The 18,909-nt window shown below is 43.8% G+C and overlaps 1 protein-coding gene and 1 pseudogene across 1 annotated transcript; both read left to right on the forward strand.

Annotated features, from left to right (window-relative positions):
* The first annotated feature begins 82 nt into the window (after window positions 1-82).
* LOC115188971 (transmembrane channel-like protein 4) lies at window positions 83-14,786 on the forward strand. Its single transcript, XM_029747786.1, has 15 exons — window positions 83-297; window positions 632-783; window positions 944-1,079; window positions 6,495-6,650; window positions 8,621-8,764; window positions 8,889-9,021; window positions 9,149-9,307; window positions 9,468-9,625; window positions 9,843-9,954; window positions 10,153-10,250; window positions 11,651-11,834; window positions 12,000-12,130; window positions 12,357-12,512; window positions 13,034-13,112; window positions 13,236-14,786. Exons 6-15 carry the CDS (start codon window positions 8,890-8,892, stop codon window positions 13,278-13,280), a joined length of 1,254 nt encoding a protein of 417 aa, XP_029603646.1. The 5' UTR covers window positions 83-297; window positions 632-783; window positions 944-1,079; window positions 6,495-6,650; window positions 8,621-8,764; window position 8,889; the 3' UTR covers window positions 13,281-14,786.
* A 160-nt stretch (window positions 14,787-14,946) lies between these two features.
* On the forward strand, window positions 14,947-18,737 carry LOC115188984 (leukocyte receptor cluster member 1 homolog; annotated as a pseudogene).
* The last annotated feature ends 172 nt before the right edge of the window (window positions 18,738-18,909 follow it).

Here is an 18,909-nt window from a genome sequence, read left to right on the forward strand (position 1 = left end):
ATGTAAGCTGAGTGGAGTGTAACCTAACGGTCTACCAGGAGTGAATGGGTTAAACGTACAAGGAAGTATCTGTGGCAGAGATGGTTATTTGCATGGAGAAAAGTCTGAGGGGGAGTGATTCCTGGATACTACCTTGTAAAAGAGCTAGCCCTGTACGCTGGATTAACTATGTATTAGCATTGTAATTAGCAGTGAGATACAGAGGACTGGTTGTTTGATTGTAGTGTTTCTGAAGTGTTGGTGGAATCCTCCGTCTCATGGAGTTCAGTGAGCTACAAAGACAGAGCTCCACTATAGGTAAGCCGTGTGACTAATGTTTTGTAGGTGTGGTATGTTCGGTCTCATCGGTACAGGTGTGCCTTTGTGTTCAGTGATTTGCTTCCTGATCACCTAGGATTATTTGTTTTGTACTATACAAAAATATGCTATTATATGGTAAAGGGAGATTTTCCAAGAATGTATACTTTAAAATATGCTTGAATTATGTGTACCACACAAATATAATGCACCAACAGATTGCAACTCTTCCAAAACTACAACCAATCAACTACACTGACACTGGGCTGACTCAGGACATCACTCATAGTTTTTCTCTGTATATATATCTTTGCCCTCCTCTGCCCTCTCCAAGCCCACGGTTACCATGGTGCCCAGCAGTTGGTGAGGTTACGGAGTAAGTCTGTAGTGTCCAATCAGAATGGCCCTCAGTTCAACTGGTGACTCGGGACCCCCTAAGGACCTCAGAGAGCGGCCTATGACCATGCGCCTGAAGAGAGCGATACGGTATGGGACCTCAGTGGTCATAGTAGTTACTAGTGCCTCTGCCTCTGTGCAATTCCTTTGTTGTTGTCCTGAAGGTGGCAAACATACTATACTCCCTCACTTCTCTCCTCTCCCAAAAAACATACTCTTTCTCTTCCTCCCTCTGCTCTCCCTGCAACAGATGCGTGTGCCTGTGGTGACTAGCTGGCAGTCGTGGAAGAGGAGCAAGGCCAAGTCCCTGAGCAGGTTCAGAGCAGATGCAGGGGGAGTCATGTCCTATGTAGCTCTGTGGAGAAAGGCTCGGCATAAGATAGGAGGTGACAGATTCAATCACACTGTATCACTCAATCAAATCAGGCAATGGTTAATCCAATATCAACTACATACACATCTATATCTTGGGCTGTATGTACAGTTGAAGTCGGAAGTTTACATACACTTAGGTTGAAGTCATTCAAACTCATTTTTCAACCACTCCACACATTTCTTGTTAACAAACTATAGTTTTGGCAAGTCAGTATGGACATCTACTTTGTGCATGACACAAGTAATTTTTCCAACAATTGTTTACAGACAGATTATGTCACATAATTCACTGTATCACAATTCCAGTGGGTCAGCAGTATACATACACCAAGTTGACTGTGCCTTTAAACAGCTTGGAAAATTCCAGAAAATGATGGCATGGCTTTAGAAACTTCCGATAGGCTAATTGACATAATTTGAGTCAATTGGAGATGTACCTGTGGATGTATTTCAAGGCCTACCTTCAAACTCCTTCAAATCAGCCAAGACCTCAGAAAAAAAATTGTAGACCTCCACACGTCTGGTTCATCCTTGGGAGCAATTTCCAAACGCCTGAAGGTACCACGTTCATCTGTACAAACAATAGTACGCAAGTATAAACACCATGGGACCACGCAGCCATCATACCGCTCAGGAAGGAGACGAGTTCTGTCTCCTAGAGATTAACGTACTTTGGTGCAAAAAGTGCAAATCAATCCCAGAACAACAGCAAAGGACCTTGTGAAGATGCTGGAGGAAACAGGTACAAAAGTATCTATATTCACAGTAAAACGAGTCCTATATCGACATAATCTGAAAGGCCGCTCAGCAAGGAAGAAGCCACTGCTCCAAAACCGCCACGAAAAAGCCAGACTACGGTTTGCAACTGCACATGGGGACCACGATCGTACTTTTTAGAGAAATGTCCTCTGGTCTGATGAAACAAAAATAGAACTGTTGGGCCATAATGACCATCGTTATGTTTGGAGGAAAAAGGGGATGCTTGCAAGCTGAAGAACACCACCCCAACTGAGAAGCACGGGGGTGGCAGCATCATGTTGTGGTGGTGCTTTTCTGCAGGAGGGACTGGTGCACTTCAGCAAAATAAATGGCATCACGAGGTAGGAAAATGATGTGGATATATTGAAGAAACATCTCAAGACATCACTCAGGAAGTAAAAGCTTGATCGCAAATGGGTCTTCCAAATGAACAATGACCCCAAGCATACCTCAATCCCATAGAATATTTGTGGACAGAACTGAAAACGCGTGTGCGAGCAACAGCGGCAAAAATCTGATATCAACTTTGGAGGGGACAATTACATTAACTTTTCTCAAGAGCAATTCCTGAGGGGGACACCAAAAGTAGTGCTGTAACACATAGCCTACATTGTAATATGGTAAATGTATATTGAGGAACCAAATAAATAAGGTGTTTGCCATACTCTTAACTACCGGTACCCAAAACTACACAACTAATCACAACAGCAATACCATTGCCTTTAACAAATCTTAGTTCAGTCACCAGTTTAAGTTGAGAGTGGGGGTATCCATGGCATTTTCCAATTATGTTCCTATTTTACAAGTAAAAAATATTGAGAACCTTTCATAATGTTGCCAAACAAAGACTCAACAAACTTACCTGAAACTCCCTGTCTCTGCCAGTCTGTCCCTGCATATCTGTCCCAAAGTCTGTGTGCTATCTGTTGCCTGCTCTGCCTAATGTCATCATTGTGAAACATTTCCATTAGAATTTCATTTCTTTCTTATGAACATTTGATCAACTAGTCTTTGAGATATTAGGCTACTAGGGTTCTTACTTTGCGTTTGTGTACTGAAAAATACTCTGATGTCCGTCTTTTATTTTTCTGCCATTTTTCTACCTGGCTGGCTACACACAGTGTGTAGGTTATTTACAGTAGAGATGGGCTTCTATCATCTTATCTTCTATCATTCTATTTGGGCTTCGATCTAAAAGGTAGCTAGCAAATGTGAAACGGATTAAAATGACAAGAGTTGACAGCTGTATGAGTTCACCATTTACACAACATATGCTGCAACCTTTTGTAATTTTAATAGTTTGTTTCATATTGGCTAGCTTCCAACAATAGCTGAATTTGCAAAGCTAGCGAGCACCAATTCCGTTTCAGTGGTGTTTGCTATAATCTTTGCTACCCGGGTTAAATAAAGGTGAAATAAAATAAATAAATAAAAGTTCCCTTGTGACAATTTAGCTTTTGCAACGAGACCATTAAATATATTTAAGACAATGGTAGAAGAGAGTGTAGTTCTGTTCAGTTTGGACTTCAGTTTATCGCTAACCTTATCACAGGGACTTTGAAGCACTAACTTACATCATCTGCATGCTGATCTTGGAATAAATTGACGATAGCAAAGATTCCATCTTTGACGACGCCACATAAATGGAATAGGTACTAGCTAGCTTAATAATTAATATTTGCGCGCTAGCTCTGCATATTCAGCTAGTGTGTGTGCATGATTGACTGGATTAACCTCAAGTCAGTTACATTCATTGAGTGCCTTTCAGACAGTAGACACGACCCCTCTGTTACCTTGCCAACTAAGGAACTGGCAGTGGATCAAACCATTGTGAGGCAAAGGGTGGGGGGGGTCGCAATCTTTTGAAACTTAAAAACGCGCTATTAAGTGTCTATAATCAGCACAATTGCTTTTATTGCGTATTATTAATATTATTTAAATTACATAGTTATGTTTCAGTGATATATTGGGGGGGACAAATCATATTTTTCCCAGGATGGGGGGGTCGTGTCCCCCCCCGGAATTTCCGCCTCTGATGAGCAAGGAAGCCTACAAACCTGACTCAGTTACACCAGCTCTGTCAGGAAGAATGGGCCAAAATTCACCCAACTTATTGTGGGAAGCTTGTGGAAGGCTATCCGAAATGTTTGACCCAAGTTAAACAATTTAAAGGCAATGCTACCAAATACTAATTGAGTGTATGTAAACTTCTGACCCATTGGGAATGTGATGAAAGAAATAAAAGCTGAAAGAAATAATTCTCTCTACTATTATTCTGACATTTCACATTCTTAAAATAAAGTGGTGATCCTAACTGACCTAAGACAGGGAATTTTTACTAGGATTAAAATGTCAGGAATTGTGAAAAACTAAGTTGAAATGTAGTTGGCTAAGGTGTATGTAAACTTCCGACTTCAACTGTATGTGACTTATACATAACTTAACTATATGCCATGTGTCATGATCGTCCAAAGGACTAGACCAAGGTGCAGTGTGGTGAGTGTTCATCTTTGTATTTATTTTAAATCAGAACATTACAAACAAAATAATAAACAATGATAGCGACCGTCACGTCTTGCAGGCTTAACAAGCAGTACAAAAATAAGATCCCACAACTACAGGTGGGGAAAGGCTGCCTAAGTATGATTCCTAATCAGAGACAACGATAGACAGCTGCCTCTGATTAGGAACCATACTCGGCTCAACACAAAGAAATAGACACCATAGAATGCCCACCCCACAACCTGACTTAACTACATAGAGAAACAAACCGTCTCTCTCAGGTCAGGGCGTGACAGTACCCCCCCCCCCCCAAAGGTGCAGACTCCCGGCCGCAAACCTGAACCTATAGGGGAGTGTCCGGGTGGGCATCTATACTTGGCGGCGGCTCTGGTTCGGGGCGTAGCCCCCACACCGCCCGCTGATCCCCCCGCTTCTGTGTCGCCGGAGGAACCAGACCGTGGATCATCGCCGGAGGCTCTGAACTGCCGACCGCCGCTGAAGACTCGGGGCTGCGGACCGCCGCTGAAGACTCGGGGCTGCGGACCGCCGTTGGAGGCTCTGGACTGGGGAGCAGCGCTGGAGGCTCCGGACTGGGGAGCGTCGCTGGAGGCTCCGGACTGGGGAGCAGCGCTGGAGGCTCCGGACTGGGGAGCGTCGCTGGAGGCTCCGGACTGGGGAGCGTCGCTGGAGGTTCCGGACTGGGGAGCGTCGCTGCAGGCTCCGTGCCGTGGATCATCACTACAGGTTCCGCGCCGTGGATCATCACTGGAGGCTTTGTGCCATGGATCATCACTGGAGGCTCCGGCCCATGGATTATCACTGGAGGCTTCGTGCCATGGATCATCCCTACAGGCTCCGGGCCATGGATCATCACTGGAGGCTTCATGCCATGGATTATCACTGGAGGCTTCATGCCATGGATTATCACTGGAGGCTTCGGACCATTGATCATCACTGGAGGATTCGTACGTGGAGCTGGAACCGGTCTCACCGGACTGGGGAGACGCACAGGAGACTTGGTGCGCAGAGCAGGCACAGGGTATACTGGGCCGTGGAGAGCACTGGAGGTCTGGAGCTTAGGGCTGGCACACCCCGTCCTGGCTGGATGGTTATTTTAGCACAGCAAGGGCGGAGCGCTGGTACAGGACGAACTGGTCTGTGCTGGTGAACGGGGGGTACCGTGCGTAGAGCAGGCGCAGGATAACCTGGACTGAAGAGACGCACTGGAGACCAGATACGCTGAGCCGGCGCACTTCTTTCTGGCTGACGGCCAACTCTAGCACGGCAACGGTGAGGAGCTTGCACCAAGCGCACCGGGCTGTGAGTGCGCACTGGCGACACAGTGCGCATCACTGCATAACACGGTGCTTGCTCGGTCACTCGCTCCCCACGGTAAGCACGGGGAGTTGGCTCAGGTCTCAACCCCAACTTCGCCAATCTTCCCGTGTGCCCCCCCGCATAATTTTTTTTTTTTGCCACTGCCTCTCGGGCTTCTGTTGTTTCCTTGCCTGTTCCTCCCAGTATCACCGTCATGTCTTGCAGGCTTAACGATAGACAGCTGCCTCTGATTAGGAACCATACTCGGCTCAACACAAAGAAATAGACACCATAGAATGCCCACCCCACAACCTGACCTAACCACATAGAGAAACAACCCCTCTCTCTCAGGTCAGGGCGTGACACCATGCGTCCTCCAAAACACAACCCAACCTAGACGCACTGCTTCTTGATACAACGCACATCCAATCCGGAAGCCAGCTATATGCACTTGTTAATGCATACACAATCACCTCACATATAGGTTAAGTTTTCCCGAGGCTTTCAGCAATATCGAAAAGGCCTCGGTTCCACACATTTCTACTGCACTGGGCTAAGTCAGGGTCACACAGAGTGTTTCTAGGTAGTCTTAAACACATCTACTGTGAAACTAAAATACACACCTCATACACATGGTTATGGGCTTAAAACAAAGAAGACCCCTGTACCATGTCAGATATAGGAGTTGAAATGTATTACATTCTGACATTGCATCCCAATAAATGTTATTTTTATCTAAATTAATTATGAAATTATGAAAAATATGAATAACATTCCAGGGCTACTGTCGTTGTTAATTATGTTGCCTTCACATTCACCACATGGCCCTGTGACCCCTGTCTTTGCAGGCCACTTTGGCGGTGGTGTCCAGTCCTACTTCATGTTCCTGCGCTTCCTGGTGGTGCTCAACTTCCTGTCGTTCTTGCTGATTGCTGGGTTCATCCTCATCCCCAGTATCGGGTTCAGATCCACCAGCACCAGTAACATGACAGTGGACAGCACTGGTAAGGCCAGCACTGGAGGATGCATTTTCAAACCAGGCCTATGATTGGTTAAAGGGTGATGGCATTGGAGTGACATTCACTATCTCTATTCCAGTCCAGTCTATTAACATTATTCTGTGTCTCTCCAATATAAAACAATGTCTTCTCACTGTTCCCTGTAGCAGTATCATAGCAACAGATCTGCCTTAGAGGATGGGCTTTTAATTGAATTGAGGGATTGAAACTGCAAATATTGCAGCAGTTGTTACTGGGATTCTCTCACGGGTTTGAGAATGGAGTCCCTAACAAAGTAGCAGGTCATGGAACTGAGGTATTCGGTGCCAAGGCTGCAGTGGGAAACATGATCAAATGTGACCTTGGCTTATCTTCAAACAGCTGAGAATATGTGTGGTGTGTGTGTGTGTCTCAGAGAAGTGTAGGGTCTATGATCCAAATCTTTAAGATCTGGTGGTGTTTTACCAGTACTTCCTGGACTTACTCTCTGGAATGGTGAGAAAACACAACATGTGTAATCTAGTCCTGTGTACCACTGGTTACAGATATACTGAATACAGCACAGAGAACATTACTTCTCTGAAGTTCAGTATGCAAAACCACGCAGCTCTGTTTTAAGTGGCCTTTCACACACTTTTGTCTGTCTGTCTGCACATCCGTCCGTCTTTCTGCCTGTGTATGCTGGGGATTCTCTGATCCACCTCTACGCAGACGACACCATTCTGTATACATCTGGCCCTTCTTTGGACACTGTGCTAACAAACCTCCAAACGAGCTTCAACGCCATACAACACTCCTTCCGTGGCCCACAACTGCTTTTAAATGCTAGTAAAACTAAGTGCATGCTCTTCAACCGATCGCTGCCCGCACCCTCCCGCCCGACTAGCATCACTACTCTGGACGGTTCTGACCTAGAATATGTGGACAACTACAAATACCTAGGTGTCTGGTTAGACTGTAAACTCTCCTTCCAGACTCACATTAAGCATCTCCAATCCAAAATTAAATCTAGAATCGGCTTCCTATTTCGCAACAAAGCCTCCTTCACTCATGCCGCCAAACATACCCTCGTAAAACTGACTATCCTACCGATCCTTGACTTCGGCGATGTCATTTACAAAATAGCCCCCAACACTCTACTCAGCAACTGGATGTAGTCTATCACAGTGCCATCCGTTTTATCACCAAAGCCCCATATACTACCCACCACTGCGACCTGTATGCTCTCGTTGGCTGGCCCTCACAACATATCCGTCACCAAACCCACTGGCTCCAGGTCATCTATAAGTCTTTGCTAGGTAAAGCACGCGCTCCAGCAGGTATATTTCACTGGTCATCCCCAAAGCCAACACTTCCTTTGGCCGCCTTTCCTTCCAGTTCTCTGCTGCCAATGACTGGAATGAATTGCAAAAGTCTCTGAAACTGGAGTCTAATATCTCCCTCACTAACTTTAAGCATCAGCTGTCTGAGCAGCTTACCGATCACTGTACCTGTACACAGCCAATCTGTAAATAGCCCATCCAACAACCTACCTCATCCCCATATTATTACTTACCCCTCTTTCTCTTTTGCACCCCAGTATCTCTACTTGCACATCATCATCTGCACATCTATCACTCCAGTATTAATGCTAAATTGTAATTATTTTCGCCTCTAGGGCCTATTTATTGCCTACCTCCCTACTCTTCTACATTTGCACACACTGTACATAGATTTCTCTTTTTTGTTATTGACTGTATGTTTGTTTATGTATAACTCTGTGTTGTTGTTTTTGTCGCACTGCCTTGCCTGGCCAGGTCGCAGTTGTAAATGAGAACTTGTTCTCAACTGGCCTAACTGTTTTAATAAAGGTGAAATAAAAAAATAACGTACAGTCTGTGTCTGCTTGTGGGTTTGTGTCAAGTCTGGTATGCTACTAGTCTAGTAGGCTCCACTCTCACCACTTCCCACCCTCCACCTATCTCCCACTCTCCCAGGGTTTCATGGAGTACTCCTACGTGTTCTAAGGTTACTATAACAACACTGGCAGAGAGCAGTGGCTTCCACCACAACCTGCCCCAAAACTACCTCCTCACCTCCGTCTTCTACTTTGCCTTCTGTCTCATCTGCATCATCGCACGGTACCTTCTGGAATGCCCTACACTTCCATCTGCACAGAAATAAAATGGATAGAATGGACATTAACCCTAATGACTTACTGACCCCCCCCAACCCACCCTCCACTTTGATTTGTCCCTTATACAGCATGGGGAGTGCATTTCGCGTTGCTGTGGCAACAGGCAGTTACAGCAAGATGGTATTCACTGGTTGGGACTACGGTTGCCAGGGAGACCGGGCCATCAAACTCAAACAGAAAAGCATCCACTACCAGCTACAGGTAGGAGTTCTCTCTGCCTCTTACTGCAGGGTCACTGAAGATGCACTCCTCTTTCCTCAACTCTAATTTCTCTGTATGATCTCTCCCCTTTTTTCTTACCATCTCCACTCTCTCTCCCCTCCATCAGGTGGACCTGGAGGAGGAGAGGCTACAGAAAAAGGCTTTGTCTCTAACCTTAGGTCAGACAATGGGTCTGTGTTCTCTACTCATCTTCCTCATGCTCGTCTCCCTCGCCCTCATAGGAGGAGCTTTCTTTGGCATCTTCAAGGCTACTGTCTTCAGCCAGGTCAGTCAAAAACACAAAGAAACAAAACAAAAACTATTGATTGGATGTTTGGCCTTTCATCCTCTCCATGTCATATTGAGTCAGTACAGGGAGGTGGGTATCCTGGGGCTGTTCTAACCTTTTCTGGTTGACCTTTGCCCCCTCTCCTTGTGGTTTCTAGGTACAGGTTGGAGCAGAGGGCATTCTGGGCCTGTTCTGGGTTTACCTTCCTTCCATCGTCATCACAACAGGAAACTTTGTTGTGCCCTTCGTGTGTGACCAGATAGCCCTGTTTGAGAGATATTCTCCTAGTACCACCATCATCATGGCACTGTTCAGGTGTGTGTGTGTGTGTGTGTGTGTAGCCTCTGCCGAGTCCCTAGTTTCAGGCATTTCTTTTACGCCTGCTACGTTAGGTTAGTGTGTGTGTGACCTTGTCGCTTTGCTAGATCTTCACTCAACCAGTGTGTGTGCGTGTATACGTGTGTGTATGTCTGTGTGTGTGCATGTGCTCGTGTGTGTGAATATTGCCTGTGACCCTCCCTCCTGTGTTCAGGTCAGTGTTTCTGCGTCTGGGAATGCTGGTGTTTACTCTGTGGAGTCAGATCCCCTGCTTTAAAAACAGTCCAAAATGTGAGCTCTGCCAGTACAACAACAAGGGATATCCGGTAACCACTCTCTTAATACAGCATGGTAGCCTGGGTAGCAGTCAGGGTCTAATTTAGCAGATTGGTCTAGAAAAGGCTGAAAAGATGATATCTCCATTCGATTCTACCTACAGTACAGAACCGGTATCAACCATGTTGCATCATCTTCTATTCTTTCCCACCCATGCTATGTCCGTCTGTCTTGCTGCTGCCACCCAGTGCTGGGAGACGCGTGTGGGACAGGAGATGTACAAACTGGCCTTGTTTGACTTCCTCATTACCATCGCCATGCTTTTCCTGGTGGAGTTTCCACGCAGGTAGTGTACACTGTAATCAAATCAAATGTATTTCTCACATACACATGGTTAGCAGGTGTTAATGCAAGTGTAGCGAAATGCTTGTGCTTCTAGTTCCGACCATGCAGTAATATCTAACAAGTCATCTACCAATTTCACAACAACTACCTTGTACACACAAGTGTAAAGGAATGAATACGAATATATACATAAAAATATATAAATGAGTGATGGCCGAACGGCATAGGCAAGATGTAATAGATGGTATGGAGTACAGTATATACATATGAGATGAGTATTGTAGGGTATGAAAACATATAAAGCAGCATTGTTTAAGGTGGCTAGTGATACATTACATCAGGATGGCAAGATGCAGTAGATGGTATAGCGTACAGTATATACATATGAGATGAATAATGTAGGTTATGTAAACATTATCTAATATAAATAATATAAAGTGGCAAGTGATAAATTGATTACATCAATTTTCCCATTATTAAAGTGGCTTGAGTTGAGTCAGTATGTTGGCAGCAGCCACTCAATGTTAATGATGGCTGTTTAACAGTCTGATGGCCTTGAGATAGAAGCTGTTTTTCAGTCTCTCGGTTCCAGCTTTGATGCACCTGTACTGACCTCGCCTTCTGGATGTTAGCGGGGTGAACAGGCAGTGGCTCGGGTGGTTGCTGTCCTTGATGATCTTTTTGGCCTTCCTGTGACATCAGGTGGTGTAGGTGTCCTGGAGGGCAGGTAGTTTGCCCCCGGTGATGCGTTGTGCAGACCTCACTACCCTCTGGAGAGCCTTCCGATTATGGGCGGAGCAGCTGCCGTACCAGGCAGTGATACAGCCCGACAGGATGCTCTCGATTGTGCATCTGTAAAAGTTTGTGAGTGTTTTTGGTGACAAGCTGAATTTCTTCAGCCTCCTGAGGTTTCGTCTACCTTGTTGTCAAGAGACTGGACATTGGCGAGTAGTATGCTTGGGAGCGATGCGCGATGTGCCCGTCTACAGAGCCTGACCAGAAGACCGCTCCGTCTGCCCCTTCTTCTGCGGCACCGTTGTTTTGGCTCGCCGGCTGGGATCCGATCCATTGTCCTGGGTGGTAGGCCAAACAGAGGATCCGCTTCGGGAAAGTCGTATTCCTGGTCGTAATGTTGGTGAGTTGACATTGCTCTTATATCCAATAGTTCCTCCCGACTGTATGTAATAAAACCTAAGATTACCTGGGGTAACAATGTAAGAAATAACACATAAAAAAACTAAATACTGCATAGTTTCCTAGGAACGCGAAGCGAGGCGGCCATCTATGTCGGCACCGGAAGTTGAGTACACCACAGTACACCCTACTGTGGTGTAACTCAATCTATGAGCTAGTCATCCTCTATCACATTTATTGATAATCTCTTATTCCATACTGTGGCAGGTTGTTTGTGGACCACTACTCCTGTGCACTGACCCGGTGGGTAGGTCGTCAGGAATTCTTGGTGCCTCCCAATGTGCTGGGTCTGGTCTACGGTCAGACAGTGGTGTGGACTGGAGCTCTGTTCTGCCCTCTGCTGCCTCTCATCAACACACTCAAGTTCTTCATCCTCTTCTACTGCAAGAAGGTCAGGCTGCTCTCCATACTGTACCAATAATGGAAATGTAATCAATTCATTTTCTGAAAGGTTTCTCAAGTTAAAGTTTGGCCCCAGATCAGTTTCCCTTCACTACACAACCACAGTAACCCCCCCCCCCCCTCCCCTTCCTCTTAATCTCTCCTCCTACTCCAGGTCACTCTGTTTTCTAACTGTCGTCCGGCGGTGAAGACGTTCCGCTCCACCAGCTCCACCATCTTCTTCATGGTGGTGTTTCTGTTCGACTGGGGCCTCACCCTTGTCGCCATGATCTACAGCCTGGCCCAGTGAGTGACTCTGCCTACGTCTGAAATGACACCCTATTCACTATATAGTGTACTACTTTTGACCAGGGCCTATAGTCAAAAGTAGTGCCCTATATAGAGAATAGGGTGCCACTATCTCTACTGCAGCAGGAAGGAAGCCTGCTATACAGTGCAGGGATAGTAGTGGCAGATGGACCAGGTGTAGTAGTGGTGGTAGATGGTGAGGGTGTTGATATGTCATCCTCAGGATCCATCCCTCTATGAGCTGTGGTCCGTTCCGCTCTCTCACTATGATGTGGAGTATCGTTCCCAACACCTTCTACACTCTCTCCCTGACAACACAGGACTTCATCTTCTACATGGGCTCCCAGGCCTTCTCCATCCCTCTCTTCATCTTCTCCTGGTGAGTCCCCTTGTCTTACTGATCTCTTCATCTTCTCCTGGTGAGTCCCCTTGTCTTACTGATCTATTCATTTTCTCCTGGTGAGTCAACTTGTCTTACTGATCTATTCATTTTCTCCTGGTGAGTCAACTTGTCTTACTGATCTATTCATTTTCTCCTGGTGAGTCAACTTGTCTTACTGATCTATTCATTTTCTCCTGGTGAGTCAACTTGTCTTACTGATCTCTTCATTTTCTCCTGGTGAGTCCCCTTGTCTTACTGATCTATTCATTTTCTCCTGGTGAGTGATTTAGTCTTACTGATCTGAGTGTCCATTGCAGGTACATGGGTCAGTGTGTTACTGTCTACCTTGTGTTTGATGATGTAATATTTCTTTGTAACTCAACAAATGGGAGGCCCATATCTGCATAGACTCATATGGTCAGCATGGGTTATTACCATGTGTTCAGATTCCTGTACATAACATTCTGACTGTGTTTGTTGCATAAACATTGCTCTCCTCTGTCTCCCTGTCCTGATAGTGTGGTGCTGTGTTACGTAGCAGCACTAGCCGCAGTCTATGGGAAGAGTGTTGATCTGCTAAAGGCCCAGCTTAAACTGGTAAGTGATGGATGGGGAGAAGTCCTAAATGACATGATAATGATGCAAAAAAATATGTTTGAAACAAAACCATGTCCATGACCCATACTCAAGCTTAACCTTGTACAACAGTGTGTTTAACAGGAGGGACGTGATAAGCAGTTCCTGGTCAAGCAGAATGAAGAGTAGAGAGATGGGGGTTCCAACAAGGAACCAATTGGACACATTTGACACTGGTGCAGCAAACTGACTGAGACACCAGGCTCAAACCCATGGCCCATTTCCTGGCCCAAGGCACTTCCTGTAGATTTGAAAGGCTTAGATAGATTTTGCATGTGGCAATATCACAAAGCACATATCTACACCTTCACTTTACAATTGTCACTCTCTAGTGTAGATAGCTACATTTATTGAGGCAAAGTTTTACTTATTATGATTGAGTGGTGGTTGTCTCACCTAGCTACGGTATCTTAAGATGAATGCACCAACTGTAAGTCACTCTGGATAAGAGCTTCTGCTAAATGACTAATCTAAATGTGGAAACTACCATGGGGCTATGGGTTAGTATATTCAAGATTTAGTTTGTTACCATATTTCTCTCATAATACCTGAAACATCAATTGCCATGTTCATTGTCTTTGCATTCTCTTCCTCACCTCTTGCCTAAACATCAGACTGTGACCGTGTTAACCCCATGGTTATTCAGTGTGAAAGAAGTCGCCCTAAAAAAGACGCGAGTCTCTACAAGCCAGAATGTTGAATACAATTCTATTTACATTTACCGGTTGTCAGTGCTGTTGGTCCTTTTGACGGTAGGAAGTGGAGATACAATATCCACAGGAAAGTATTGTTTACCCAACTTTTTGCGGCGACGGTATTCGCTTGTATCTCCAGAGGCATTGTTGCACATTATGTAAACAGTAGCCGAACGTTGTCGACCGAAGCACGTTCCCTCGCAGTCAGCTGGGTATAATTTGTGGAACGTTCCAACAGGAATCTGTTCCAAAAAGTTCGTAAATAACAAGGTTGCCAGCAAACAACGGATACAAAATTGTATAGAGGCAGAATAAGATACCGGGTAGGGAGTGGGCTATTTCATTCAGTTTTTCACTCACCACGTTTATTCCGAAAAATGTCTGTCCTCACTCTGGTAGCCTATGGACAAACATTAAGAATAAGCTACGTGGTGAGTTGATGCCTATTCGGCAGCAAGTTAAATAGGTGAATTTATCATGCTACTTTGTATACAACATTATACTTTACGACGTTTTTGAACAGATTCGTGTTGGAACGTTTCACAAATTATACCCACCCATCAACGAGAAGTGCTTGTGAAATTTGCCAGTTGATTGTGTGGGACAACGTTCGGTCTGTGATTCAGTTAAGCTCGGTCGTTACTTACATATTGTGCAAGTGTTTGTCATGTGCGAATTGTGCCAGTACTGAAAATACAAACGAATATACAGACCAGTCCAGCGTATTGAAAGTCAGGTTAACACTTCCCTGTTGATATTTTGTCTGTTACTTCCCGACATAAGGACACAATCAGCGGACAACAGGTAAAGCAAGTTAAAATAAAGATTATTCAATATTCTGACTTGTAATGGGACTGTTCGGGTATGCTGAACCTACATGTTAGATACAAGAGTGTACGTCTTTCACTCTCGGATTCTAAAAGAGGCTACCTCTACCCCACCTTAACAACATTCAATGTGTTTATTTTTCTAAATTGATTTAAATATTGTTGACATATATTTTTAATGTACTTCAGTTTAACAATTTCTCTCTCTTTTTTTATATATATATATATCTTGTGTATATATATATATATATATATATATCTTGTGTGTGTGTGTATATATATATATATATCACACACATCTTGTGTATGCAGATCTCTGAAATAAATACAAAATTATAAGGAACAAAGTGCAATTATTATTTCTGTCATGTGCAACGTGCGACCCCTGCTGACCCGTGAGAGAACTTCTTCAAAATCGATTTAGTTACGTAGACGTTATGACGTAATAATATTTTCGGGTGTGTGTATCCGGTTGTGGTTGAATAGCTTTTTGGTTGCTTGTTTACCTTTCAGATGTGTTAAATATATTTTCTTTGGTTTTATGCAAATATTTTATTCATTCGGTAACAGCTGTACAAAACCCAGTGTCCGAATTACATCTCTGTGATTGAAATAGCTGTTAAAATGTTATTCTTTTTTTTAACAGGAAATAGGTTTAGACCAGCTAACGTTAGCTAGCTAGCGAACTGGAGTTACAGTCCAGACTGACTGAATTGCAAACAACAGAAGTCAGGGCATGTTACGTTTTTGACACATTTTTGTTTAACGGTACAAGCCCTGGTCAAAACAAACACTCGACTTTAGGAGAAAAATGAATATTCTACCTAAAAAGAGCTGGCATGTTCGCAACAAAGACAACGTCGCGCGCGTGCGTCGGGACGAGGCACAAGCCGCAGAAGAGGAGCGAGAGGTCCAACGCCGTGTGGAGCGAGCAGAGCAGGAGGTAACCATAGCAACGTTGCCTCCCCAAATTGCAAATTGATACATTCCTCATAATTGATTTAGCATAGTCTGAAGTGACAACCAAACTTTGTGTGATACGATGTATGACAGGTGCGATTTTTTTAAGAGAAGCTATGTAAGAGGCATTGTTAAAATAGTATCAAGTCATAAAAGTGCATATAAATGTGTAATGTACGTCATTATTGCCATTGAATGTTATGTAGGTAAGTAACCTCTTTGCTGTAGGCGCGAACAGAGCACCTGAGACAGAAGTCACGAGCTGCACTTCAACAGTCTGGAGGATGGAAGGATGAGGGAGGTGAGAGGGGAGGGGAGGGGAGTGGAGGAGTGGTGGAACACCTCAATCTATTTCCTCTGGAGGAGTCGTCTGAGAAGAAAGGAAATGCAGAGTACCTCAAAGACCAGAAAGATGAAAAGGTGACCTTCCTGTCATTCTGTTATGCTTTCCCCCCTTCACCTGTGTTGAAATCAAGTTTCTTTGTGCACATGGCTACTGGTTTTTTCATCCTGCTCTATGTAACAATGTTTACCTTTGTGGGCTTGTTTCTCTCCACTTCAAAGCTTTTCTCTAGTGGATCTAGCCAGCCAATGACAGTGCCTGGTTAATTTAGTCCAGAGCCATTTCTAAACAGAGATTGGCCAATTCAGTTTAATATTTTGAATGTTGGCAATTGAGAATGCATATTGGAATTTAAATATCATGGCGTGTTCGGTGCTAATATGGAAGATTTTTTAACAGATTTAATGGACTGATGCTTATCACATCAATGGAAGGATCAGAGAATGAGATGTGAATAAATGTATTGAACTTTCCAAATAGTACACCTGAGATGGTAGCTGGTCCTGATTCCTCCCACAACAGATCATTACTTTGAATGAGAATATTCTATTTAATCTAATGCTATGGTGATTTTGTTGTTGTAGGAGCGCGAGGAGCGTGCTATTGGTCTGCTAGTGTCCCTAGGTCCCCAACCTGGGACAGAGGTAACTCCATGGTACATGAAAACAGGCCATGAAGAAGAGAAAGATGAAGAAAGAGAAAGACAACAAAGGAAAGAGACTGCCACTCAGTCAAGAGGAGAAGGAGAAGAGAGACAGACGACTGAAAGACATGCTTGACCCCTTGAAAGAGATGAAGAAAGCACTGGCGGTGAAGAATAGAAAAGAACATAAGAGGAAGGAGAAGAGGGATAGAGGGGAGAGGAGAAGCAGTGGTGGAGAAAGGTGAGAAGTTTGAGTCTTTATCAAGACAAGGTGTCTTATCTGTATGTCTGGGGGTGTTTTGTGTTTCTTTGATCAATCATAAGACCAATTAGCTTTGACCTAAAGGGGCAATCAGCAGTTGCTACATACATTTTTGGAATTCTAAATTAATGACGTGAACCAATTAATTCTTGAAGAATATAAGTTATAAATGCCTCATTAGCTTAGTTTAACTGTCATACCGCATCAGAACTCTTTTACTCTGTTTGTAAACCAACTATATGTAAACAAATACTATATTGCCCCAACTTTGTTATAACTATCATTTTGTGTATGGTCAGTCCTTGCATCCATAGCTCTGTCTATGAATTTGAGTGGTTACATTTCTTCAGCTTTTTCCCGAAAAGGGCTGGGTGGCTCTTTGTTATTGTTTCAACTCCACTTGGATGCATATCCAAGAGACCAAGTACACTGAGCCAAGTGGACAAGTGCACAGCCAAGTGTACTGAGCCTCTGGATAAACATGTATGGTTGATGGTAACCACCTCTTCTCTCTTTTCTAGCTCTATTGAAAGGTTGAGAGCGGAGTGACTGCAGAGAGAGACGGAGGAGAAGAGGAGAGCCCAGGCCCTGCTGAACCAGAAGAATGGAACAGGGAAACAGAAGGAGCAACCAAGGGAGACAGAGGAGAGGGAAATGCCGTACAACAGTGCTTATTTCCCAGAGCTGGCCCGCAAGAGGCAGAGGAAAGACCGCAATGCCTGGAGAGATGGCATCTTTTGAAGTCATACATCATGCAGTCTTATTGTTTGGGCAACAGACACAGAACATTGAGGCATTCAAGATACATTTATTAGTATGTGAAAGACACCGAAGACTTCGACAAGGACTAGAGAGCCTGGAAGGTTATTCAGTGGTATTGTTGTGAAATGTGAGGCAGTGCTTTTAGCTTATTCTTGCAGTAACATGGAGGAGTTATGCGTGTAAGCATATACTGTAAGTTGTTGAACTAGTTTTACTATAACTTTTTTTTTTAATGTATTTTTTTAGGGGTGGATCAGCTTAATATTGTGGAAAGAATATTGCTTCCATCAGTGTAATTGTCTGCATCATTTCCAATCCCCCATTTCTTTTTTTGGGTAAATATATATATCCATACACGCATGCATACATATACACATATATACATACACATACCTATATAGACATACATACTTTTTTAAAGAATATACCTTTATTATTATTCCCCGCAAACCCTACCACCGATCGCCCAATTGGAGTATAAACTAATAAACATTTCGGCTTTTACCTTCAATTTATTCATCTTATACACATTTTACAGACCCAGTCTATTTTACAATAGTTATTTTTTGTTTGTTTTTAGTCCTTCCTCTATTTCTGATGTCCAGCCAGTTTGATTTCTATTTGTAACTGTGCTATATCACAAAAGTGCTGAACCTAAGCAGACATATTAATAATTTGTCATTGAATGATCAATGTTATTTCTAATGAGGTAGAGAAAGAAAGAACCAATCAAGGGATTTGGGACAGCTGAGTGTAGTGTTGGTGTCTGTCTGGCACCCTGCTCAAGTGTGAGACAATACAGAGAACATTTTGCTCCACAACACAAGACCACTGTTCAAGTTGGAGTGTGTTTGATGTTTTACTATTGATGACAACATTGTGTCACAAATGTCATTGTGTCAATTCAAGTCTGTCAAGTCTATTTTGTTTCTGATAATAGCATGTGCCAATTTGGGAGGTGTGTGTGTGTACATGCATCTGTTCTATTTAACTATCTGATGTAGACAGAGTTTAGGGTGGTTGACTTAACTATTATTGCACATTTTCCATTTCAATTAATTCAATAAAAATGATAGGCCTGCCAAATAACAAAATCATGTGTTCTCCGTTATTTTGCTTATTTTATACATACCCCATATCCATGCACCACCCAAATGATTAACCTAAAACATTTTAATATAGCAATGTCAATAGATTGTGCTACAAAACAGAGTTGCGGCAGTATAATACATTCATTTGTGTAGCAGGTACATACACAGACGCACA

This window comes from Salmo trutta, chromosome 3 (genome assembly GCF_901001165.1).
Source record: "Salmo trutta chromosome 3, fSalTru1.1, whole genome shotgun sequence".
Classification (NCBI taxonomy): domain Eukaryota; kingdom Metazoa; phylum Chordata; class Actinopteri; order Salmoniformes; family Salmonidae; genus Salmo; species Salmo trutta.